This window comes from Dipodomys merriami, unplaced genomic scaffold (genome assembly GCF_024711535.1).
Source record: "Dipodomys merriami isolate MVZ:Mamm:240054 unplaced genomic scaffold, mDipMer1.0.p SCAF_19, whole genome shotgun sequence".
In the NCBI taxonomy this organism is placed as follows: Eukaryota; Metazoa; Chordata; class Mammalia; order Rodentia; family Heteromyidae; genus Dipodomys; species Dipodomys merriami.
In genome coordinates, this window is record NW_027203270.1 from 11,016,504 (window position 1) to 11,039,286 (window position 22,783).

A 22,783-nucleotide genomic window follows, 5' to 3' on the forward strand; every position below is an offset into this window, starting at 1 on the left:
CAAGAAGTTGACTTTATTTTTATTAAAAAAAATTTTTTTTGTCAGTTGTGGGGCTTGAACTCTGGGCCTGGGCGCTTTCCCTCAGCTCTTCAGCTCAAGGTGAGTGCTCTACCACTTGAGCCACAGTGCCACTTCAGGTTTTCTGGTGGTTTATTTATCACAGATAGGCTTTCCTGCCATGGCTGGCTTTGAACCACAATCCTCAGATCTTAGCTTCCTGAGTAGCTAGGATTACTGACGTGAGCCACTGGTGCCCGGCTAAAGTTTACTTTATTTACTGTTTTTTTTCTGTTGTTGTCGTTTTTTGGGTCCGGTCATGAGGCCTGAACTCTGGGTCTGGGCACTGTCCCTCAGCTCTTCAGCTCAAGGCTAGCACTCTACCACTTGAGCCACAGCGCCACTTCCGGCTTTTTTCTTTTTGCTTATGTGGTGCTTAGGAATCGAACCCAGGGCCTCAGGCATGCAAGGCAAGTGCTCTACCACTGAGCCACCTTCCCAGCCCCTTACTGTTTGTTTTTTATTAAATCGTGCAGAAACGGCAGAGATCCTAGAATTCCTATAAAATATTACTATTGTATCTTATTCTTTTTGAGACCCAGATCTGCTAGTTAGACCAGGCTAGCCTCAAACTTGCAATCTGACTTCAGCTTCCTAAGTGTTGTATATCATCATGCTTAGCTCTCCTACCAGGGATTCATATTAATAGTTTATGACTTCCCACACAGCCTTCATGGAGACAATCCATGGCTGGTTTACAAACTTTTCACTTTCCTTTCCTTCTGACTTGTTTTTCACAAAAACCGGCTGAAGTCTTCATGTCTTCCACAAAGAATCCTTTTCTTTCCAGTTTCCAGGTTCAATTCATCACAGTTCCCCTCTCCTTTAGAAAGATAGAAAGATAGAAAGGCTTCCCAGATGTTCTCCTTGCGCCCAGGCTCTTCATCTCCAATCCAGCCTCAGGTTGGTTGACTACTAATGGACTTATAAAAAAATTTTTTTTTCGAGAAACACACCTTCAGTTTTAATTTTGCAGCTCAAAATTAAGAAATATGCTGAAACTACTTAACTACTCCAGTCTGCATTCAAGGACCAAACAGATTTGGCACCAGATTCATCTCCCTCTATTCTTCCAAAAGGAATATATGGTGCCCCGTACAAAAGCCTACTCCCCCCTTCTGTTATACGTGTGTGTGTGCTGGTCCTAGGGATTGAACTCAGGGCCTGGTGTGTGTGTGTGTGTGCGCCTGGTGTGTGTGTGTGTGTGTGCGCCTGGTGTGTGTGTGTGTGTGTGTGTGCGCCTGGTGTGTGTGTGCGCCTGGTGTGTGTGTGTGTGTGTGCGCCTGGTGTGTGTGTGTGTGCGCCTGGTGTGTGTGTGTGTGTGTGCGCCTGGTGTGTGTGTGTGTGTGTGCGCCTGGTGTGTGTGTGTGTGTGTGTGCGCCTGGTGTGTGTGTGTGTGTGTGCGCCTGGTGTGTGTGTGTGTGTGTGCGCCTGGTGTGTGTGTGTGTGTGTGTGCGCCTGGTGTGTGTGTGTGTGTGTGCGCCTGGTGTGTGTGTGTGCGCCTGGTGTGTGTGTGTGTGTGCGCCTGGTGTGTGTGTGTGCGCCTGGTGTGTGTGTGTGTGTGTGCGCCTGGTGTGTGTGTGTGTGCGCCTGGTGTGTGTGTGTGTGCGCCTGGTGTGTGTGTGTGTGTGTGCGCCTGGTGTGTGTGTGCGCGCCTGGTGTGTGTGTGTGTGCGCGCCTGGTGTGTGTGTGTGTGCGCGCCTGGTGTGTGTGTGTGTGCGCGCCTGGTGTGTGTGTGTGTGCGCGCCTGGTGTGTGTGTGTGTGCGCCTGGTGTGTGTGTGTGCACCTGGTGTGTGTGTGTGTGCGCCTGGTGTGTGTGTGTGCGCGCCTGGTGTGTGTGTGTGTGTGTGCGCCTGGTGTGTGTGTGTGCCTGGTGTGTGTGTGTGTGTGTGCCTGGTGTGTGTGTGAGCCTGGTGTGTGTGTGCCTGGTGTGTGTGTGTGTGCCTGGTGTGTGTGTGTGTGCCTGGTGTGTGTGTGTGTGTGCCTGGTGTGTGTGTGCCTGGTGTGTGTGTGGGGGGGCCTGATGTGTGTGTGTGTGTGTGGATTGAACTCAGGGCCTGGTGTGGGGGGGGCCTGGTGTGTGTGTGTGTGTGTGTGTATGTGTGTGTGTGCGCGCGCGCACGCTGGTCCTAGGGATTGAACTCAGGGCCCGGCACTTTCCCTCAAGTCTAGCGCCCTGCCACTTGAGCCATAGCTCCACTTCCTGCTTTTTCATTAGTTAATTCGAGTTAGAAGTCTCATCGGCTTTCCCACGGGGGTTGGCTTTGAACCTCTATCCTCCGATGTCAGCCTCGGGAGTAGCTAGGATTGCCGGCCTGAACCACAGGTACCGGTTTATACCTGTTCGGTCTGTTGTTTTGTTTTTCCTCGCTGGGCTGCTCTAACACAGCTCACGCCTCGCAGTTATCTCACTGTACCCGGCGACCTGATTATTCGTGTACTCGTTTCAATCTATTCGCCTAGAACAAGGTAGGCAGGGTCCCTTCCAGGAAGTCCCGCCCAGCTCCGGCGTTAGCATCCAACCGGAAGCCGCTGGCTTCTCACTGCCCAATGGGACCCACCCCGGAACTCCGCCTCAGCCGGAACCTTTTAAGAAGAGCTCCGGCCCGGGCGCTTTTGGGTGAAGTACTCAGGAACAGGAAGTGGCGGGAGGTTGAGCTGTGGGACTGGAGTAATGCAACTTGGAAGATGAGCTTGCCGTGTCTCCTCCACGCGGGAGGTAGGGTGTCTGGAACACAGCGTTAATTTCCCATCTAACATTAGACTCTGATTCCAGTGTCTTCGAAAATAATGGTGCCGGTCCTGGGGCTTGTACTCAGGGCTTGGGCTCTGGCCCTGAGCTCGCTTGCAGAAGGTTAGCGCTCTACCACCTGAGCCACAGCTCCACTTGAGGCTTCTTCGTTGAAGCTAAGAGTTTCACGGACTTTCCTGCCCGGGCTGTCATTGAGCCGCAGATTTCAGCCTCCTGAGTAGGTTGGGTTACAGGCGTGAGCCACCAGTGTCTAGCTTTAACAAAGAAAGAAAGCAAAGTATGTATTTTATTCACCCATGTCCAGGTCGAATGTTGAGCGATCTGGCTGAGCCCATGGGGCGGCTGTGGTCCTCGAGTCCCCCGCGCAGAGATCAGGGTGCTCTTCCAGCCGCGTCCTTGTCCTGTGGCGGCGATGGTGGGGTGACTTTCATTGGTTTTACAGAGTTCGTCATTGTGAGGTGTTTGTCCTGCTTGTAAAAACGTGGTCGTGGTAGATATCCTGAAAAGTGCACAGAAGAAAAAACTCTTAAAAATCTATCACTTGGGCTGGGAAGGTGGCTCAGTGGTAGAGCACTTGCCTTGCATCCATGAGGCCCTGGGTTCGATTCCTCAGCACCACATAAGCAGAAAAAGCCGGAAGTGGCGCTGTGGCTCAAGTGGTAGAGCACTAACTTTGAGCTGAAGAGCTGAGGGACAGCACCAGGCCCAGAGTTCAGGCCCACAACGGACAAAAAAAAAAAAAAAAAAAATCTATCACTTGGCTAAAAGACTCTTGTAAACTTGATTTTTGTATGTGCTGGTAATAGGTCTTGAACTCAGGGACTCGTGCTCTGGCTGTCATCCTTCCACTGGAGTCACACTATCTAAATGAGGATAAGAATCCTCAGATTTATCTGCTCTGCCCTGTTTCTGAGATGCTCATATCTCAGCCTCTATTGCTAGAAATACAGGTTTTCTTTAGTTCTACCAGATAAGAAACTAGTAGAACTACACGTGAATGTAAATCTTAAGCTGTGTCAGTTACAAAAAGATTAACATTACAAATCTAAAAAACAAGCCGAGTGCAGGTGCCTCACACAGGAGGCTGAAATCTGAGAATCATGGTTCAAAGCCAGTCCATGAGAATCTTATCTCCAATTAGCCACCAGAAAAGCGGACATGGAGCTGTGGCTCAAGTGGTAGAGCACTCGCCTTGAGCTGAAGAACTGAGGGATAGCACCCAGGCCCAGAGTTCAAGACCCACAACAGAAAGAAATAAAGTAAAAATATATATATAGCTCTATCTATCTATCTGTCTGTCTGTCTGTCTGTCTGTCTGTCTGTCTATCTGTCTATCTATCTCTCTCTCTCTCTCTCTCTCTCTCTCTCTATCTATCTATCTATCTATCTATCTATCTATCTATCTATCTATCTATCTATCTATCTATCTATAATATCCAGTAGCCTTGAGCCAGTGGCTTATACCTGTAATCCTAGCTATTTGGGAGGCTGAGTCAGAGGATTTTGGTTCTCAGCCAACCCCAGGCAGCAAAGTCCATGAGACTCTCATCTCCAGTTAATTACACCAAATCCAGAAGTGGAGCTGTGGCTTCAGTGGTAGAGTGAAAAAGCTTAAGGCCAGCACCTCTATTGTGAGTTCAAGCCCCAGGACCAGCTCAAAACAACAGAAACAGCTGTAGGCTGGGAATGTGACTTAGTAGTAGAATGCTTGTCTAGCATGCATGAAGCCCTGGGTTCGATTCCTCAGTATGACATAAGCAGAAAAGGCCAGACGTGGTGCTGTCGCTCAAATGGTAAAGTGCTAGCCTTGAATACAAAGAAGCTCAGGGACAGTGCCCAGACCCTGAGTTCAAGCCACAGGACTGACAAAAAAAAATAAATAAATAAAAGCTGGAGAGATAATTATCTATCGGTCTGTCTATCTATCAGTCATTCTGAAACTATAAAAGAGGATTTCTTATGATCTAATACAGTTCTACTGAAACTATAAATTAAATTAACTTCCCTGCAAGTCTATATGCCTTTGCAAAGGATTAGTTAAGTTTGCAACTAACACTTAAAAAAAGGCTATTCTAACTTAAATTTTGCTAAATTTTCCCTCTAGGGAGGTGGAGATGCTTTCCAGTCCTACTTCAGTCATCCTTATCTCAGGCCCTACATAGTTTCTGCTATCGGAAAAAATCCACTCTACCTGAGCAAGTTATTCCCAGTGTTGCTGCTTGTGATGAAAATGCAAAGCAGTTGGGAAATACACTTGACAAGCTCTTCTCTGCAGAACAGCAAGCTTCTATCTTGCATGTACTGAATACAGCATCTACTAAGGAACTTGAAGTTTTCAGATTGCTTCGTGGAAGAAAGTCCATCAATATTATTGCACACAGAGAAAAGTTTGGGCCATTTCAGAATTTGGAGAGTTTGATAAATGTGCCCTTGTTCCAGTATAAAACTGCTTTTCAAGTTTGTAACTCCATTCTTTGTCCAGAGACCAGAAAGGAAAAAAGAAATTTACAGGAAAAACGGCAACTTGGAAAACTCATCAAACCAGATGTAGAAAGAGAGAGACTTAAGGTATACACCATTCCTCTTCATGACTGTTATACTGCCTGATTTTTAAAAACTTACTCTATAAAGCACTATTTGGGACATTTGGTTGTGGATTATTAAGACAGGGCTCTGCAGGTTTGTTGGTGGAGCTAGGCATATAAGTTGAATTTTGGTGGAACTTAGGTCTGTGTAGCATTGCTTGATAAAAATGGTCTCTTGCTTGGTGCCAGTTGCTCACTCCTATAATTTCCTAGATATTCAGAAGACTTAAGATCTCAGGATAACAGTTCAAAGCCAGCCTGGCCTGGAAAGTCCATGAGACTCTTACGTCCAATTAATCACCAGAAAACCAGAAGTAGAAATGTGGCTCAAGTTGTAGAGTGCTAGCCGTAAGGAAAAAAACCTAAGGGACAGTGCCCAGACTCTGAGTTCAAGCCTCCAGCACTGGCAAAAGAAAAAAAAAATTTGCCTTGAGTTTAAGCCCCAATAATGGAAGAGGAAAAGATGCCTTATGTCCTATAACAATACTAGCATCATTTTTTAAAATAACAGTGGTTTTGCCAGGTGCTGGTAGCTTACACATGTAATCCTAGCTACTCAGGAGGCTGAGATCTGAGGATCACAGTTCAAAACCAGCCTGGGCAGGAAGGTACATGAGACTCTTATCTCCAATTAACCACCAGAAAGCCAGAAGTGGAGCTGTGACTCAAGTGGTAGAGTGCTAGACTTGAAAAGCTCAACGACAGCACCCAGGCTCTAAGTTCAAGCCCTGTGACCAACCAAAAAAAAAACAGTGGTTTTCAGTTGTGCTGGAGAATATATATGTATATAAATTTCTATATTATCTATCTATCTATCTATCTATCTATCTATCTATCTATCTATCTATCTACCTACCTACCTATTTGTCAATCACATATACACAGAATGCTGTGAATACATGCAAAGGTCATAAAGTCCATCCACAGACAGTATAGAAATTCTGCTGTAGATGAGAAACATGTTTAATCTACATTTTTCATGGAGGAGTTTTATTTATGAGATGGAATCTCATGAACTTCTATTCAAGGCCTGGACTGGCCTGGATTCATAGTCCCCTGATCTCTACTAGCCAACTTAGCAAAGATTACATACCTGAGCATCCATGCCCAGCTGGGCCTTGAACTTTTCCTGGGAATTACAGGCTCACATTGCTGTGCTCAGTTTGTTGAAGTAAGGTCTCACTTTTTGCCCAGGCTGGCCTCAAACTCTAATCATCCAGAGTTGCTAGGATAGCCGGCATGTCCAGATTAGGGAGGCTAGGTTCAAAGTCAGTTTATATGGAGAAAAATATGTGCCATAAAATAATTTTTTTAAAAATCTAATAGTGACTCTCACTTTTATTCAAGGTAGTTGGAAGGTGGCCATTTGTAGTTTGAAGGCAGTCTAGGCAAAAAAGTTAGATCCCATCTAACTTTGAGATCCCATCTTAACAAATAAGCTGACTGTAGTAATTATTTTGGAGGATTGCCAAAGTCAGTCTCTGACAAAGAAGCAAGACCCTAAAATAACCTAACGGAAAAACAGTTGGACAGAGGTGTGGCTCATGTGGTGTTTTTCTTGACTAGCAAGCATGAGGCCCTCAGTAATGTTGAGTCCAAACCCCAGTAATGCCAGGAAAAAAAAATACCTATCAGCCAGGAAAGTCATTTGAGTATGTGGTTTAGGAGTGCTTGTGCATACTAAAGCTTGAGGTTCAATGTGCTAAATACAAGTGTGTGTGTGTGTGTGTGTGTGTGTGTGTGTGTGTGTTCGGTCAATTGTGGGACTTGGAACTCTGAGCCTGGGGTGTGTGTGTGTGTGGGGTCAATTGTGGGACTTGAACTCTGAGCCTGGACACTGAGGGTGTGTGTGTGTGTTTGTGTGTGTGTGTTTTGTCAATTGTGGGGCTTGAACTCTTGAGCCTGGGCACTGAGGGGTGTATGTGTGTTTTGTCAATTATGGGGCTTGAACTCTGAGCCTGGGCACTATCCCTCAGCTCTTCAGCTCAAGGCTAGTGCTCTACCACTTGACACTTGAGCCACAGCACCACTTCTGGCTTATTCTGCTTATGTGGTGCTGAGGAATCAAACCCAGGGCCTCATGCATGCAAAGCAAGCACTCTACCACTGAGCTACCTGCCCAGCCCTAGCCTTGAACTCTTTTTTTTTTTTTTGGTTGGTCGTGGGGCTTGAACTCTGGGCTTGGGCGCTATCCTTGTGCTCTTCAGCTCAAGGCAAGTGCTCTACCACTTGAGCTACAGTACCACTACCACTTCCAGTTTCCTAGTGGTTAATTGGAGATAAGAGTCTCTCGGACTTTTCTGCCGGCCTGGCTTTGAACTGTGATCCTCAAATCTCAGCCTCCTCAGTAGCTAGGATTACAGGTGTGAGCCACTGGCGCCCGGCAGCCTTTAACTCTTAAGTGCTGGGATCACAGGCTTGTGCCACCATGGCTATTCTGCCCTTAAGATACTTATCTAGGACTTGGGGCCTGGCTCAAGTAGTGGAGCACCTGCCTAGGAGGCACACGACATGAGTGTACACACACACACAGGTTCATGTACACACACACACCTTACACACACACACACCTTACACACACACACACACACACACACACAACCTTCTCCAGTGATTTATTTAGCATTGAAAGGGAGATGGAGATAGAATTAAAATTGTTCCTGCTTAATTGTCCCTGTGTTCACAGAACATACTAGAAGTATATTTATCAGTATAAGTTAATGAGGGCTGGGATGTAGCTCAGTGGCAAAGTCCTTGCCTAGCAAGTGCAAAGTCCTGGATTTGATCCCCAGTACACTCCCTTCCCCCCCCCAAAAAAAAAATTAAAAAGAGTTAAATAAAACCAAACACTAAATAACTTAATGAGCCACAGGGGAAGGGAAAGAGGTGTATTTTATCTCCCGAGATGAATCTGCTGTGTTACCTATTAGAAGGCCTGTTTATTTAATTTTGTAGTACTGATGTTTGAACTCAGAACTTCCCATTTGCTAGAATACGTGTGGAGCCTGGCCTGAGGGTGCATGCCTCTCACCCCATGCAGGCTTTGGTGGCCCTTTGCAGTTTTCAGGGTAAAGCCAGGTAGTTAATCTTACAAAAATGTGCCTACCCTTCTGTCCTTTTCCCACTCTTTACTCCGATACTTTCATGGGAAGGTAACTTCCCATTGACCATGTCACTCATCCTGCCAGTCCTCCAGTGAACCTCCCAACTTCTGCTCCGCACAGTAACTGTTATATGGCAACATTTCTTTTTTTCTCAATATTAGGGTGGGACTCAGGGCTGTGCACCCTCCCACTTAAACTACTTCTCCAACCACCCCTTTCTTTGAGTACTGGGGAGTAATCCCATGATCCGGTGCATGCTAACCAAGCATTCTGCCACTCAACCACACCCTCCACCCTTTTTGTATTTTGGTGTCTCATTAAGTTTTTGTCCAGGCTGGGCTAGAATTTCTGATCCCCCTGCCTCCATTTCCATCTCATTTACCTGTAATTGGGATTGCAGGTAGACCACATTACCTGGAGGCATTGCTTACAATGTACAGTTATGTTTACTTGTTGTTTACTATCTAGTAGAGACCCTGGCAACAGCAGTTCTCCACTCATAAAGTGTAAATGAACTTGCATGAACTAGGTAAGCATTCTGAGTTTGTAGATTAGGCTTTGTACCTGTTAAAATGTTTGTACTTATAATAAAGCCAGACCTTTTCTTTCAGGCAGTTAATAGTATCGTATCTATTGTTTTTGGTACCCGAAGAATTGCATGGGCTCACCTTGATCGTAAATTGGCAGTGCTGGACTGGCAGCAAAGTGACTGTTGGAAGTTGACAAATAAAACATACCCATCATCATTCTATTTAGAACAGGTAAGACAGCTGCATTTCCAAATTCTTGCCTGTTATTTATGTACCTCCTTGTATGTTCTCTGTAGTTCTCTGTGGTTTAATCTTCTAATTCTAAAAGGAATGGAAATAGGAAGGCTTTGTCTGATTGGGCACTTACTCCTTACCCACTGTATTATGTTTTTGTCAACTTTTGATTTTTTTTTTTGTTAGTTGAAAAAAATGCCTTTATATCAAAAGCAAGATGTTGAGAAAACCCATGTTATACCATGCACCAGTGGTTCACACCTGTAATCCTAGCTACTTAGGAGGATGAGATCTGAGGATTGAAGTTCAGAGTCAGCCTAGGCAGACTCCAGTTAACCACCAAAAAACCATAAGTAGAGCTCTAGCTCAAGTGGTAGAGTGCCAGCCTGGAATGAAAAAGCTTAGCGGGAACATGAGGCCCTGAGTTCAGGGCCCGGCTGTTGTCCTAATCTTTTTTTTTTTTTTGTCAGCTGTGGGGCCTGAACTCTGGGCCTGGGCACTGTCCCTCAGCTCTTCAGCTCAAGGCTAACACTCTACCACTTGAGCCACAGCACACTTCTGGCTTTCTCTGCTTATATGGTGCTGAGGAATCCAACCCAGGGCCTCACGCATGCAAGGCAAGCACTCTTACCACTGAGCCACCTTCCCAGCCCATTTTCCTAATCTTTTGAACTTAAGGCTAATACTCTACCACTTGAGCCACAGCTCCACTTCAGCTTTTTTGTAGTTAATTGAAGTCTTATAGATGTTCTTGCCTGGGCTAGTTTTGAACCTCAATCCTCAGATCTCAGCCTCCTGAGTAGCTAGGATTACAAGCATGAGCCACCAGTGGCCAACTGTAGTTGATCTAATTTTACCAAAGATAAATTTTAACTTGTCTGATCTTAAAGCCAAAATAGATTTTTAGAAATTAGACACCTGTTTTACAGATGAAGAAACCATTAGTTGGGAGGACTGAACAGCTCGGCTTGCTTTTGAGAAAAGCAGGACCAGAACTGGTCTTCCCCTAAAGAGCTTTCAATTATTTCAAAATTGTCAGTAGTAGAATATGTAGATACCTCATTATAGTATTTTTAAATAGAAATTGGACAGAAAGGGGGACCCAAGCATAAAACTTAATGCATTACTTCTGCTTACTTTTCTTTTTTCTTTCTTTTTATAAAGATATCTTCAGTCATTTCAAAGATGCCTAAAGCAGATTTCTACGTTCTAGAAAAAATAGGCCTTTCCATGCAGAACTCCTCTCTGTTTCCTGCACTGTTACATTTTCATGTCACGGAAGCTATGCTGTATGCCCTATTAAACAGAACTTTTGCCCAGGATGGACAGCACTGTGTGCTGAGCATGCACCGCATTGAGGTGGGCAAGTACTTCCAACTGATGATTGGCTCCACGCGGACCAGTGGGAAGGAGCTGGTGAAGCAGTTCCTGTCCAACTCTGTGCTGAGCGAGGCGCCACGCGTGTTCTTCCCACCGGACAAAATAGTGGGCTACAGACACATGTTCTCATCCTCGGGCACACACAGGCAGGAGGAATTGTACGATTCCTTACTACAAGCTGTGGCCTTCTTCGAGCTAGCAGTTTTTGACACTGAGCCTTAGACCTCTGAGGTTGATGCAGATGCTGTTATTAGCTTAATTTATCCTAAAGTCATGAAACCAGCTGTACTAAGGAACTATATTAGTGGAGAAGAAAATACATTTTGTATGTGTGTGTGGTTGGTGGGCTTGAACTCAGGACTTCTTGCTAGGCAAGTGCTATATAACTGAACCATGCCTCCAGCTCTTTTAAGTGCTTTTGTGTTAGTATATGTGCTGGAACTGGGGGTTGAACTCAGAGTCTAGGTGCTGTCCCTGAGCTCTTTGCTCAAGGCTAGCGTCCTATCACTGAGCCACAATGCCACTTCTGGGTTTTTGGTGGATGGTTAGAGATAAGAAATTCACCTGGACTTTCCTGTCCAGAATGGCTTTGAACTGCAATCCTCAGATCTCAGCTTCGTGAATAGCTGGGATTACTGGTATGATCTGCTGGTGCTTGGCTCCCTTAGCTTTTTTGCACTCTACCACTTGAGCCACCACTTCCAACTTTTTGGTGGTTAACTGGAGATAGGAGTCTCATGGGCTTTTCTGCCAGAGCTGGCTTCAAACTGGGATCTCAAACTGGGATCTCAGCCTGAGCAGTAACTGGGATTATAGGTGTGAGCCACCGGTGCCTAGTTTTAGTGTATTTTTGATGTTTATAAAGTCAGAATCTTGGCTGTGAAATAGTATGCACACAATAAGCCAACCAAAGTAATAAATATTTTTATGAGAGTCTATGCCTTCTGGATTTAATTAAGAATTAGGGAACAAAATGCCCCCAAATGGCCAAAACAATAAAGTTATCTCCCTTTTGAAGCAAATGCCAACTGTTCATTGTGTTCTACACCTGTAATCCCAGCATTGAGGAGCCCAGGCAAATTGTGAGCTTGAGGCCAGTCTGGGATACATGGGAAGAACCTGTCTCAAAAAATTAAAAGCAGGGGCTGGGAAGGTGGCTCAGTGGTAGAGCGCTTACCTTGCATGACTGAGGCCCTGGGTTTGATTCCTCCGCACCACATAAGCAAAAAGAAAAAAGCCAGCAGTGGCGCTGTGGCTCAAGTGGTAGAGCGGTAGCCTTGAGCTGAAGAGCTGAGGGACAGCGCCCAGGCCCAGAGTTCAGGCCCCACAACCGGACCCAAAAAAAAAAAAAAAAAAAAAAAATTAAAAGCAGGGCTGGGAATGTGGCTTAGTAGTAGAGTACTTGCCTAGCATGTCTGAAGCCCTTTGTTCCATTCCTCAGTACCACATAAACTGAAAAGGCCTTGAGCTTAGTAAGCTCAGGGAATACCCAGGCCCTGAGTTCAAGCCCCAGGACTGGCACAAGGCACACACACATAAATCAACAACAACAATATCTAACAAACCTCCTGTACTAAGGATTTGTATTACCACATTGGTAAAATAGTGAATTTTCTGGGTGCTGTGTATGAGAATAAAGTCAAGACAACTGGTAATATAACTTTGTAGACTCTTATTTTCTAGTGAGAATGTGGTTTGACATACTGTCTGCAAGAGGCACTTCTTTTTTTTTGTCGGTCATGGGGCCTGAACTCTGGGCCTGGGCGCTGTCCCTCAGCTCTTCAGTTCAAGGCTAGTAAAGAGGCACATTTTTTCAGCAGAGATCTGGTAACTCCAAACATATCTTTTGTTCAGCCCTTTTTCTTTTGCACTTTCTTCTCTTTTTTTCTTTGCTCTCTCTCTCTTCCCTCCTCTACCCCAATTCATTTATGCCATTATTAGGGCTTGTACTTAGAACCTTAACACTCTCACTTGGCTTTTTCTCCCCCAGCTCATTTTCTTAATTTTAAATCATCTGACATACAATCATTTGATGAAATTAATTTTTTAGCCAGGAACTGTTGGCTCAGGCCTATAAGTCTAGTTACTAAGGAGGCTGAGACCTGGAGGATTAAGGCTGGCCAAGGCAGAAGAGGCTGTGAGACTCCATCTTCAATTAACCAGCAAAATACTAGACTGAAAGCATGACTCAAGTGATAGAGTACCCCTTAGCAAGAATGCTGAGCAAGAAAAAAAAATGAGAGGGCTGGGAAGGTGGCTCAGTGGTAGAGTGCTTGCCTTGCATGCATAAGACCCTGGGTTCTATTCCTCAACACCACGTAGGCAGAAAAAGCAGAAGCAGGGCTGTAACTCAAGTGGTAGAGCACTAGCCTTGAGCTGGCAACGCTGAGGGACAGCATCCAGGCCCAGAGTTCAGGCCCCATGACCAGCAAAAAAAAAGAAAAGAAAGAGGGGCTGGGAAGATGGCTCAGTGGTAGAGCACTTGCCTTGCATGCATGAGGCCCTGGGTTCGATTCCTTAGCACCACATAAGCAAAAAGAAAAAAGCCGGAAGTGGCGCTGTGGCTCAAGTGGTAGAGCGCTAGCCTTGAGCTGAAGAGCTGAGGGAGAGCACCCAGGCCCAGAGTTCAGGCCCCACAACCGGACCCCCCCTAAAAAAAGAAAGAAAAAAGTGTGACCCTAAGTTCAAGCCTTGGTATGGCACACACAAAGTACCACTTTTCCCCCATCCCTCTCAATTTCCCATTATATCTGCCTTAATTGAGAGACCCATTATATCTTGTATTCTGAACCCAAGTCTTGATATCAAAGTAGTATATCTTTTATGTTAAAAGTTAAATATACCTTCTGGAAAAAATTGAAATAGTCAGAAATATACATACATGTATGTATATATAATTTATATCTACATATTTATATACATATGCATATAAATACACACATGTATACACATATGTATATATAAAGGAAGAAATCTTGCCTTACTAGCTATTCCAAATCTCTGGCATTGGTGTTCATGCTGGACTTACTATTATGTACACTTAACTGCTATCCCAGGCAGATAAATCAGAAAGGTTCTTATTTCTAATTCACCAGCAAAAAGTTGGAAATGGAGGTGTGGTTCAAATGATAGAGCACAAGCCTTGATAAAAAGCTAAGCCAGAGTGCCAAACAGTTTAAGCACCAGTGTTGGCCCCCCCCAAAAGTCTGACAGAAACTTCCCCAAATTATAACAGAACCTAAAATATATAGGTATCAAATGTGTCACTATTAAGGAAAGAAGTATTTCACTATTTCTTGGGTTTTGGGTAAGTTGAATATAGTTCTTTGAAATTATTTTAGTATGGTTCCTCAATTGTTGAGAATTACCAGTTTCTAATAAAAAAAACTATGATCTACAGGAAGAACTCAATTGCAAAAAAAGCCAAACCAAACCAAACCAAACAGATTAGTTTTCCTGCCTCTCTCCCTGTCCTTCTCTCTGCCATGGAACTTGAACTTGGAACCTGGGTGCTAGGTGCTATTCCTGAGTTTTTATGCTAGCATTCTACCACTTGGGTCACAGATCCACTTCTGGCTTTTTGATTAAATTGGGGATGAGTTTTACAGAGCCAGGTGCTGGTGGCTCACTCCTGTAATCCTAGTTACTCAGGAAGTTGAATTCTGAGGATGGCGGTTCGAAGCCAGCCCAAGCAAGAAAGTCCTTGAGACATTCATCTCCAATTAACCACCAGAAAACTAGAAGTGGTACTGTGGCTCAAAGTGGTAGAGCACTAGCCTTGAGCAAAAGAGCTCAGGGACAGCATTGAGACTCTGAATTCAAACCCTATGAGAAAAAAAAAAAAAAGTCTTCCATATTTTTCTGCCCCGGTTGCCTTTGAACCATGGTCCTCAGATCTCAACCACTTGAGTAGTAGCTGGGATTACAGGCATGTAATAGCTGGTGCCCAGCTACTCTCTTTTATACAGGATGAGATCTGTTAGATGCAGCCTACATCTGGACCTATAAATTCTACATATTTATAGGATGACATCTTGAACTCCTATTTAAATACCACATAGAAGCCTTCCTTTATTTTTAACCTTTAATTAGATCAATATACTACTCAAAAAGGAAAAAGTTGTAACACATACTTCTTCATATTTGTTTGTAAATATGCACATCTATGACTTTAAAAATTACAGAAATAGGATCCTTTAGAGTTTAAAAATATAATCCATCAGATAATGTATCTGAATAATAGCTGTTATAAGATGTAAACTTTTAAAATATGGAGTGATGTTAAACATACCTGATAATTTGACTGCAAAAAACAAATATACATAAAAGCCTTATTACTCAAGTAAAAAAATAGGCCTATTCCAAAAAACCCTAATTGTATATTGTAGTTCATGGCTGTAATCCCAGCTACTTGGTAGGACTCCCTCTAAGAGTCCAGGGTGGCCAGGCTGATCAACAGTTTCAAAAACAAAAACACCTAGCATAGTGCTCGCATAGTTTTAGCATAGTGCTAAGATGCTGTCCTAAAATATGCTAGCTAGACTCTAGGTTTGATTACCAATACTACAAAAACAAAAATATAAATGAAAATGGCCATTATATAAAACCTTATAGTAAAATCTTCCATTGTTATCATTTTAAGGAACTGTAGCTTATCCAAAAAAGATCCAAAGTATCATCAATAGCTTTATCAGATTTTGTAGGTTTTTTTTTTCTTTTGCTATGCTGAGAATTGAAGCCAGAACTAGGCAAGTTCCCTACCACTGAGCTGTATGCTCAGAATGATGTAGCAAGATCTTTATGAAGTAAAACATCGGTGACATAAAAGTACAAGGAAAATTTACAAGGCAAATAACTTCACGAAATATACAAGGTATTCCCTATACAGAGGTTTTAAAAGGAAAACTAATTTGGAATGTTGATTTTACTTTATCCACATTCTATGATTCACTGATTAAAATATATTTTAAGGGTTATACTAGCCATAAACTTATTAGGAAGCTATTGTTTCAAAATGAATCAATTTTCTTCCTTAAATATTTCATTTGAAGTTTTATGTATATATATATATATATTTTTTTTTTTTTTTGTCGGTCGTGGGGCTTGAACTCTGGGCCTGGGTGCTGTCCCTCAGCTCTTCAGCTCAAGGCGAGCGCTCTACCACTTGAGCTACAGCGCCACTTCTGGTTTTCTGGTGGTTTATTGGAGATAGGAGTCTCACGGTCTCTCCTGCCTGGGCTGGCTTTGAACCGCAATCCTCAGATCTCAGCCTCCTGAGTAGCTAGGATTACAGGCATGAGCCACCAGCGCCCGGCTGAAGTTTTATATTTTGTATTGTATAAACTTTAGAAAAATTACCATGTAGGTGCACTGAAAGAGCACTGATACCTGGAGCTGAGTGGATTATGGGTAACAGGAAAGGGAAAAATTACAGACTAGTGAAGCAATGGAACATTCTTAGAAATATCCTAGTAAGTCATTTTCTATGAACAGTTCACTCACATACAAAACATATTACCAACAAAGCAAAATTAGATAATACAAAAATTTCATTAAAAAACTTACAAAGTCATATATATTCAATTTTAAAAATTTCATTTAAATATTTTTACAGTAATAAAAATACAAAGTCTGTTTCAAATGTACATTAAGAAAAACTCTTCCATGAAGATCAATATAGTACAAAAATGCACCTTAAGTACCACGCACACTGTATAAGACATTGTCAATGAGTCATTTTGCTTTGCTTTGTGTTTTTGTGCATCATTCTGGGAGGTTCTACAATATGACTGAAGTGGATGGAGAAAACTATTCCATCTCCTTGATCCAAAAAACTATAGGACATACCAGATATCAAACTGACAAGAACAGATAAGACACTTTTATCCTGCTCGAAAGGCCCAGAAGCGATGTTCATGGGTATATTAAGGGAAGTCAGCTGCCAAAGTATTGACAGTCTCTTTAGGAATGTCAAGATGGATTCCTTCGAAATAGTGCAGGAACCTATCAAAATTACAAAGAAAAAAATTTTAAAGTTAATATTTTCATCAGAAGCAATACTTTTCTTGAAATAGCTATCTAACATGTTATTATTTATGGTGTTTACCTTCTTTTGTTTTTTCCATGTTCTTTTAACTTCTCAGTCCTACAAATGTTTCGAAGAGTTGGCAAGTATTCGATTATACTAGCTTGTTTATTACCCAGGTTCAGAAGAGATCGACTAGAAAATACACTTTTAATGACTGCTATCCTCTTCCAAGCACTGCTGTAAATTAAAAGTAATACATTACTTTTGTCAATACCCAATAAAAATGTAACAGTCCCAAATCAGTTTATTTGTCTCTAGACTATATGACAGCTCTAGATTAATTTCCTGGACAAGGTTTCCCTTTGTAGCTCAAGCTGATCTCAAACTCACCAACCTGCTTCAAACTCCCCAGTCGTGTGACTATAGACATGATTCACCACACCTGTCTCCATATTGAAATATAATAGCTAACTGCAGTCACTCTGTCCTGTCATACAAGGGTTTCACAAATCTAGCCTAGACTCATCTTCCCATCAATCAAACTGATTCCCTTAACAATCATTAGATCTGCTATGATCAATACCTACCACTTATCTGGTCAAATCACTACTAAATAACTATGCTGCTGATCACATATATGGTGTATATGTGCACACTGGAGGGAAACCAGGAGGACGACATAGAACTAGAAGGAATCAGGGAAAACTATATACAACAGCGGGACCCATCAGCTGCACTGAACATTGATCAAAATGAACTCAATGGCAGTGATGGGAGGGAGGGAACGAATGGGAAAGAGGGAACAGCTGACGCTATGCAAAAAAAAAAAGAAATGTACATATCACCCAATATGGAAGAGATAACTGTATTGCAGAGCTCATAGAACTCATAAATGTTATAGACCACGATAAACAATTTGCCCCATGAAAGTTAGAATGTGTTTGTTTCACAATACTGTGAAATTTGGGAAATTATGTAGGGAAGAAAATGATTTCCCTTTTGCCATTTATTATTGAAAAACAAAAATAGGACTTACTCTGAATTAGCTGCTGACTGGCTAAAGCATACATTGTTGCGCTTTTGTGAAACATAAAAGGTAAGATCTTTGGTTGGATCTTTTCCTAATTTCTTGCATGCATTCAAGGATTCCAAGGCTTTTGAAATAGTAGAAGAACATTTAGTGAAGCTGAGAGCTTCTGCAGCTGCTTTTAATTCTACAGAGCTTTGGGAAGTCCATCCATCACTATTCTCGAGACTAAACTCATCACAAAGTCCACTTTTAACCTTTCCACTTGTCCAATGAAAGTCATTTTTACCAAATTCCTTCAGTTCATTTACATCAGTTAAAACAGCATCTAAGAAGGACAGGTTATCCATGAACTCAGCGAGAGAATTTAAACAATGAGAAACAAGGGCCGAAGAGTTTTTCTCTGTGGGGGTTTCAGGAGGATGAGGAATAGTCTCAATGTCAGACTCCAAGCACTTGTTTAGTTTCTTTGTCTCAGGATTGCTTTCTTTGTCTGTGTCTTTGCTTTCTTCTAAATTTGAGTAAGACTCAGGGGATAGGCTAATAGCTTCATCAGGAAAGTCCAAACCAGTGTCAAATAAGTCGCTATCATCTAGTATCACCATCGTTTTCTGTTTCTTTTTCTGTGACTTCTTCAATGGCTGCTGTTTTTCAGATTGTTTCCTAGCAGGACACCTCACAACAGATGTTGCACTGGCATCCACTGTTACTGATGAGCCACAGACAGCTTTTCTATCTGGAATGATGTCAACTGGTAATGGCAGAATGAACTCAAGATTACTATATAAAAAATCTACATTCCGCGTATGGAATTCTGAAAGAATCTGCATGAGTTTCTGCCATTCTTCCTTTGTAGTGATTTTGTGCTGAATAGTGAATATAAGTAAACAAATGTTAGTACATACTTTGAACATTTTTCTGCCCATACAAATATAAAGTTGTCCCAATTATATCTGAAAATTTCTGTTTCACTAGTATTTTTTTTTTTTTTTAAATTTTTGGGTCCAGTCGTGGGGCCTGAACTCTGGGCCTGGGCGCTGTCCCTCAGCTCTTCAGCTCAAGCCTAGCGCTCTACCACTTGAGCCACAGCGCCACTTCTGGCTTTTTTCTTTTCTTTTCTTTTTCTCGGTCGTGGGGCTTGAACTCTGGGCCTGGGCACTGTCCCTCAGCTCTTCAGCTCAAGGCGAGCGCTCTACCACTTGAGCTACAGCGCCACTTCCGGTTTTCTGGTGGTTTATTGGAGATAGGAGTCTCACGGTCTTTCCTGCCCGGGCTGGCTTTGAACCACGATCCTCAGATCTCAGCCTCCTGAGTAGCTAGGATTACACGCTAGGATCACACGCCACCAGCGCCCGGCTACTTCTGGCTTTTTTCTTATGTGGTGCTGAGGAATCGAACCCAGGGCCTCAGGCATGTAAGGCAAGCGCTCTACCACTGAGCCACCTTCCCAGCCCCTGTATTTTTTCTCTTACCAATTCTGGGGCTTGAACTCAGGGCCTGAGTGCTGTCCCTGAGCCTCTTTGTGCTCAAGGCTAGAGCACTTGAGCAATAGTGCCACCTCTAGCTTTATTTTGGTCGGTCATGGGACTTGAACTCTGGGCCTGCTCACTGTCCCTCAGCTCTTCAGCTCAAGGTTAGCGCTTGAGCCACAGTGCCACTTCCAGTTTTCTGGTGGTTATTTGGAAGAGTCTCATGGGCGTTCTTGCCTGGGCTGGCTTTGAACTGTTATACTCAGATCTCAGCGTCCTGAGTAGCTAGGATTACAGGCATGAGCCACCAGTGCCTGACTTCTGGCTTTTTGAGTAGTTTATTGGAGATAAGAGTCTCAGAGGAACTTTTCTGCCCACAATCAAACCACAATCCTAAGATCTCAGCCTCCTGAGTAACTAGGATTACAGGCATGAGTCACTGGTATCTGGCTCACCCTTAGGTTTTATTCATCTATACTGACTATGTGCCAGCTCAGTGGTAGGGTGCTTGCCCTCATGTGCAAGGCCTTGGCATCAATCCCCAGCACTCCAAGCCTAAGTAGTGACTCATTTGAACTAAATGCTCTTAATATTTAGTATGTACCAAAATTAAAACAGAAATCACTCAATTATCTTTGTTATCTGAAAAATTCATAAGTATATTTTAATTCCAGTAACGTGCATTTAATGAAGTATCTGTGCATCATTAGTCAAACAGTAGAATGTGTTGAATTCAGAATCTAACATATAAAAACACTAAGGAAAATTAAGTTAAATGTAAGATTCAAAATACATGGAATATTGGGAAGATGAAAAGAAATCTAACTTCAGTATCCCAAATAAACTTTGAAAATACCTTTAAAAATGAAAATAAGTCTTCAGATGGGGAAAAGATGTTCTTGAGTCCAAACAAGGTCTCAGCACAACCAGTATCACATTTTGGAAGTTCTGTATGACCCTTTTTAATACTTTTATTCTTAGAATCAGGTTCCTCTTTGGAGCAAATTAGTACATTTCTGTTACTTCCTTCTACAAAATAAAAGAAAAGCAAATATACTTATTTTAAATGAATTAAAAAATAACTATACAAAGTATGAAACATCTTTTTTGGATCTATAACCCCATTTTATTCTTCTCCAAGTATGTATTTATTTCATTAAGAGTACAGGATAAGCCAGGTGCCAGTGGCTCACACCTGTAATCCTAGCTACTCAAGAAGCTAAGATCTGAGATTTGTAGTTCAAAGCTAGGCTAGGCAGGAAAAGTCTGTGAGACTCTTATCTCCAGCAAAAATGGTCAGAAGTGGAGCTGTGGCTCAAGTGGTAGAGTGCTGGCCTTATGGAGGGAAAAAAACAATATAGGATGGCTTCTCTCATAATCCTAGCTACTTTTGAAGCTGAGATCAATGCTAGCCTGGGCAGGAAAGTTTGTAAGACTCTTACCTCTAATTAATTACCAAAAAGGGGGGGCAGGGAAGCCAAAGGTGGAGATATAGCTGTGTACAAAAGTCAAGCAAGAAGTTCTCAATAACAAAGCATACTGCAGAAATTACTCAAATACAGGGAAATTGAGGAATACCTGGGTAATTGAAGAAATTAAAGAGAAATTTAAAAGTTCCTACAATTAAATGAAAATGAAGACACATCACAAAGAAACTTGTGGGACACAGCAAAAGCAGTCCTGAGGGGCAAATTTATCACCCTCAGTGCCCACATCAAGAAAATAGAGACAGACCAAGTAAATAATCTCATGTTGCAATTAAAACAGCTGGAAGAACATGAAAAAATGGAACCCAAAGTTACTAGATGGAGCCAGGTAATCAAATTAAAGAGCGGAAATTAATGAGACAGAGAATAGGAAAATTATAGATAAAATTAATAAAACAAAAAGCTGATTCTTTGAAAAAATAAATAATAAATTGATCGATCCCTGGCAAGATCAATTAAGGAAAGAAGAGAGGAAACCCAAATGAACAAGATCAGGGATGCCACGGGAAGAATCACAAGAAGTACCCAAGATATCCAAACAATTATAAAGACTATTTTCAAAAGTTATACTCTCTAAAGAAAGAAAACCTGGCATAAATGGATGCATTTTTAGAGAAATACAAGTTGCCCAAACTGAGCAAAGAAGAAGTAAATCAATTAAATAAGTCAATATCTTAAAACGAGATACAGGAAACAATCAGAAGTCTTCCAACAAGGAAAAGCCCAGGACCAGATGGATTCACAACAGAATTCTATAAGACCTTTAAAGAAGAACTAATACCCATACTCCTCAAGCTCTTCAGGAGAAGCAGAGAAGGAGGGAGCTATCCCAAACTCATTCTATGATGCCAATATCACTCATTCCCAAACCAGGCAAAGACCCTACCAAAAAAGAGAATTACAGACCAATCTCCTTGATAAACACAGATGCAAAGATCCTTAACAAAATTCTAGTTAACAGAATCCAGAAACACATACAAAAAAAAAAGTCATACGAGGGGCTGGGAAGGTGACTCAGTGGTAGAGTGCTTGCCTTGCATGCATGAGCCCTGGGTTCCATTCCTCAGCACCACATAAGCAAAAAAGAAAAAAGCTGGAAGTGGCGCTGTGGCTCAAGTGGTAGAGCGCTAGCCTTGAGCTGAAGAGCTGAGGGACAGCGCCCAGGCCCAGAGTTCAAGCCCCATAACCAGACCCCCCCCCCCACCAAAAAAAAATCATACGACCAGGTAGGCTTCATCCCAGAGATGCAGGGATGATTTAACATACGTAAATAAATAAATGTAATCCAACACATCAACAGAGCCAAGGTCAAGAATCACATCATTATCTCCACAGATGCAGAAAAGGCTTTTGAAATACAACATTCATTTATGTTAAAAGCTCTGGAGAAAATAGGAATAGAAGGAGCATTCCTTAAAACAATAAAAGCTTAAAGATTGACCTCCCTTACGACCCAGTCATACCACTTCTAGGCATCTACCCTGAACAACAGGAACCAATATACAAGGACACGTGCACCTCCATGTTTATGGCAGCACTGTTCACAATAGCTAGGATATGGAAACAACCTAGATGCCCCAGATGAATGGAACCAAAAATTGTGGTATCTATACACAATGGAATATTATGCAGCCATTAGAAATGACAAAATAATGGCATTTGCAGGGAAATGGATGGAGCTAGAAGAAATCATGTTGAGCGAGGTAAGCCAAGAACGAAGAGACAAACAGTACATGGTCTCCCTGATAAGTGGATGATAAATCCAAAATGTTAGGTGATATGACAAAACTAACAGGACTTAAGAAACAAAGAACTCCCACTCATCTGGTTGAACCACTACCAAATATCCCCATGCTGCTGATCACATATATGGTATATAACATATGAGCACCGTTATATATTACAGACTGTGATAGACAATTTGCTCCAGGAAAGTTAGAATGAACTTGTGACTTTAAATGAGCATCATTATTCTACAATACTGTGAATTTCCGGAAATTAAGTAATCACTTAATCACAATCAAAAAAAAAAAAAAAAAGAACCTTGGGGAAGGGAGGGAGGGAGGGGATGGTAGGGGGAAAACAATGGAGGGGGTAACAATGTTCAAGAGGAAGTGTACTCATTACCC

The 22,783-nt window shown here is 42.4% G+C and overlaps 2 protein-coding genes across 2 annotated transcripts in view; one reads left to right on the forward strand and one right to left on the reverse strand.

Moving 5' to 3' along the window:
• Positions 1-2,697: 2,697 nt before the first annotated feature.
• Positions 2,698-12,374, forward strand: Tefm (transcription elongation factor, mitochondrial). The gene is made up of 4 exons (XM_070027250.1): positions 2,698-2,777; positions 4,915-5,378; positions 9,111-9,260; positions 10,428-12,374. Exons 1-4 carry the CDS (start codon positions 2,747-2,749, stop codon positions 10,863-10,865), a joined length of 1,083 nt encoding a protein of 360 aa, XP_069883351.1. The 5' UTR covers positions 2,698-2,746; the 3' UTR covers positions 10,866-12,374.
• A 2,440-nt stretch (positions 12,375-14,814) lies between these two features.
• The window catches only part of Atad5 (ATPase family AAA domain containing 5), a 50,886-nt gene continuing 42,917 nt past the window's right edge, over positions 14,815-22,783 (reverse strand). The window contains exons 20-23 of the mRNA XM_070027246.1: positions 20,024-20,196; positions 17,708-18,564; positions 16,750-16,908; positions 14,815-16,646 (exon numbers count right to left, since the gene is read on the reverse strand). Coding sequence (XP_069883347.1) covers positions 16,568-16,646; positions 16,750-16,908; positions 17,708-18,564; positions 20,024-20,196 — 1,268 coding nt within the window. The 3' untranslated portion in view covers positions 14,815-16,567. The remainder of the gene's footprint in view (positions 16,647-16,749; positions 16,909-17,707; positions 18,565-20,023; positions 20,197-22,783) is intronic.

What these genes read in the sequence shown, in the direction of transcription:
- Tefm (XM_070027250.1), top strand. Translation starts at nt 2,747, where the DNA reads ATGAGCTTGCCGTGTCTCCTCCACGCGGGAG. An exon ending in TAGAAAGAGAGAGACTTAAG is followed by an intron (nt 5,379 to 9,110) that starts GTATACACCATT and finishes CTTTTCTTTCAG; the next exon opens with GCAGTTAATAGTATCGTATC. An exon ending in CATCATTCTATTTAGAACAG is followed by an intron (nt 9,261 to 10,427) that starts GTAAGACAGCTG and finishes CTTTTTATAAAG; the next exon opens with ATATCTTCAGTCATTTCAAA.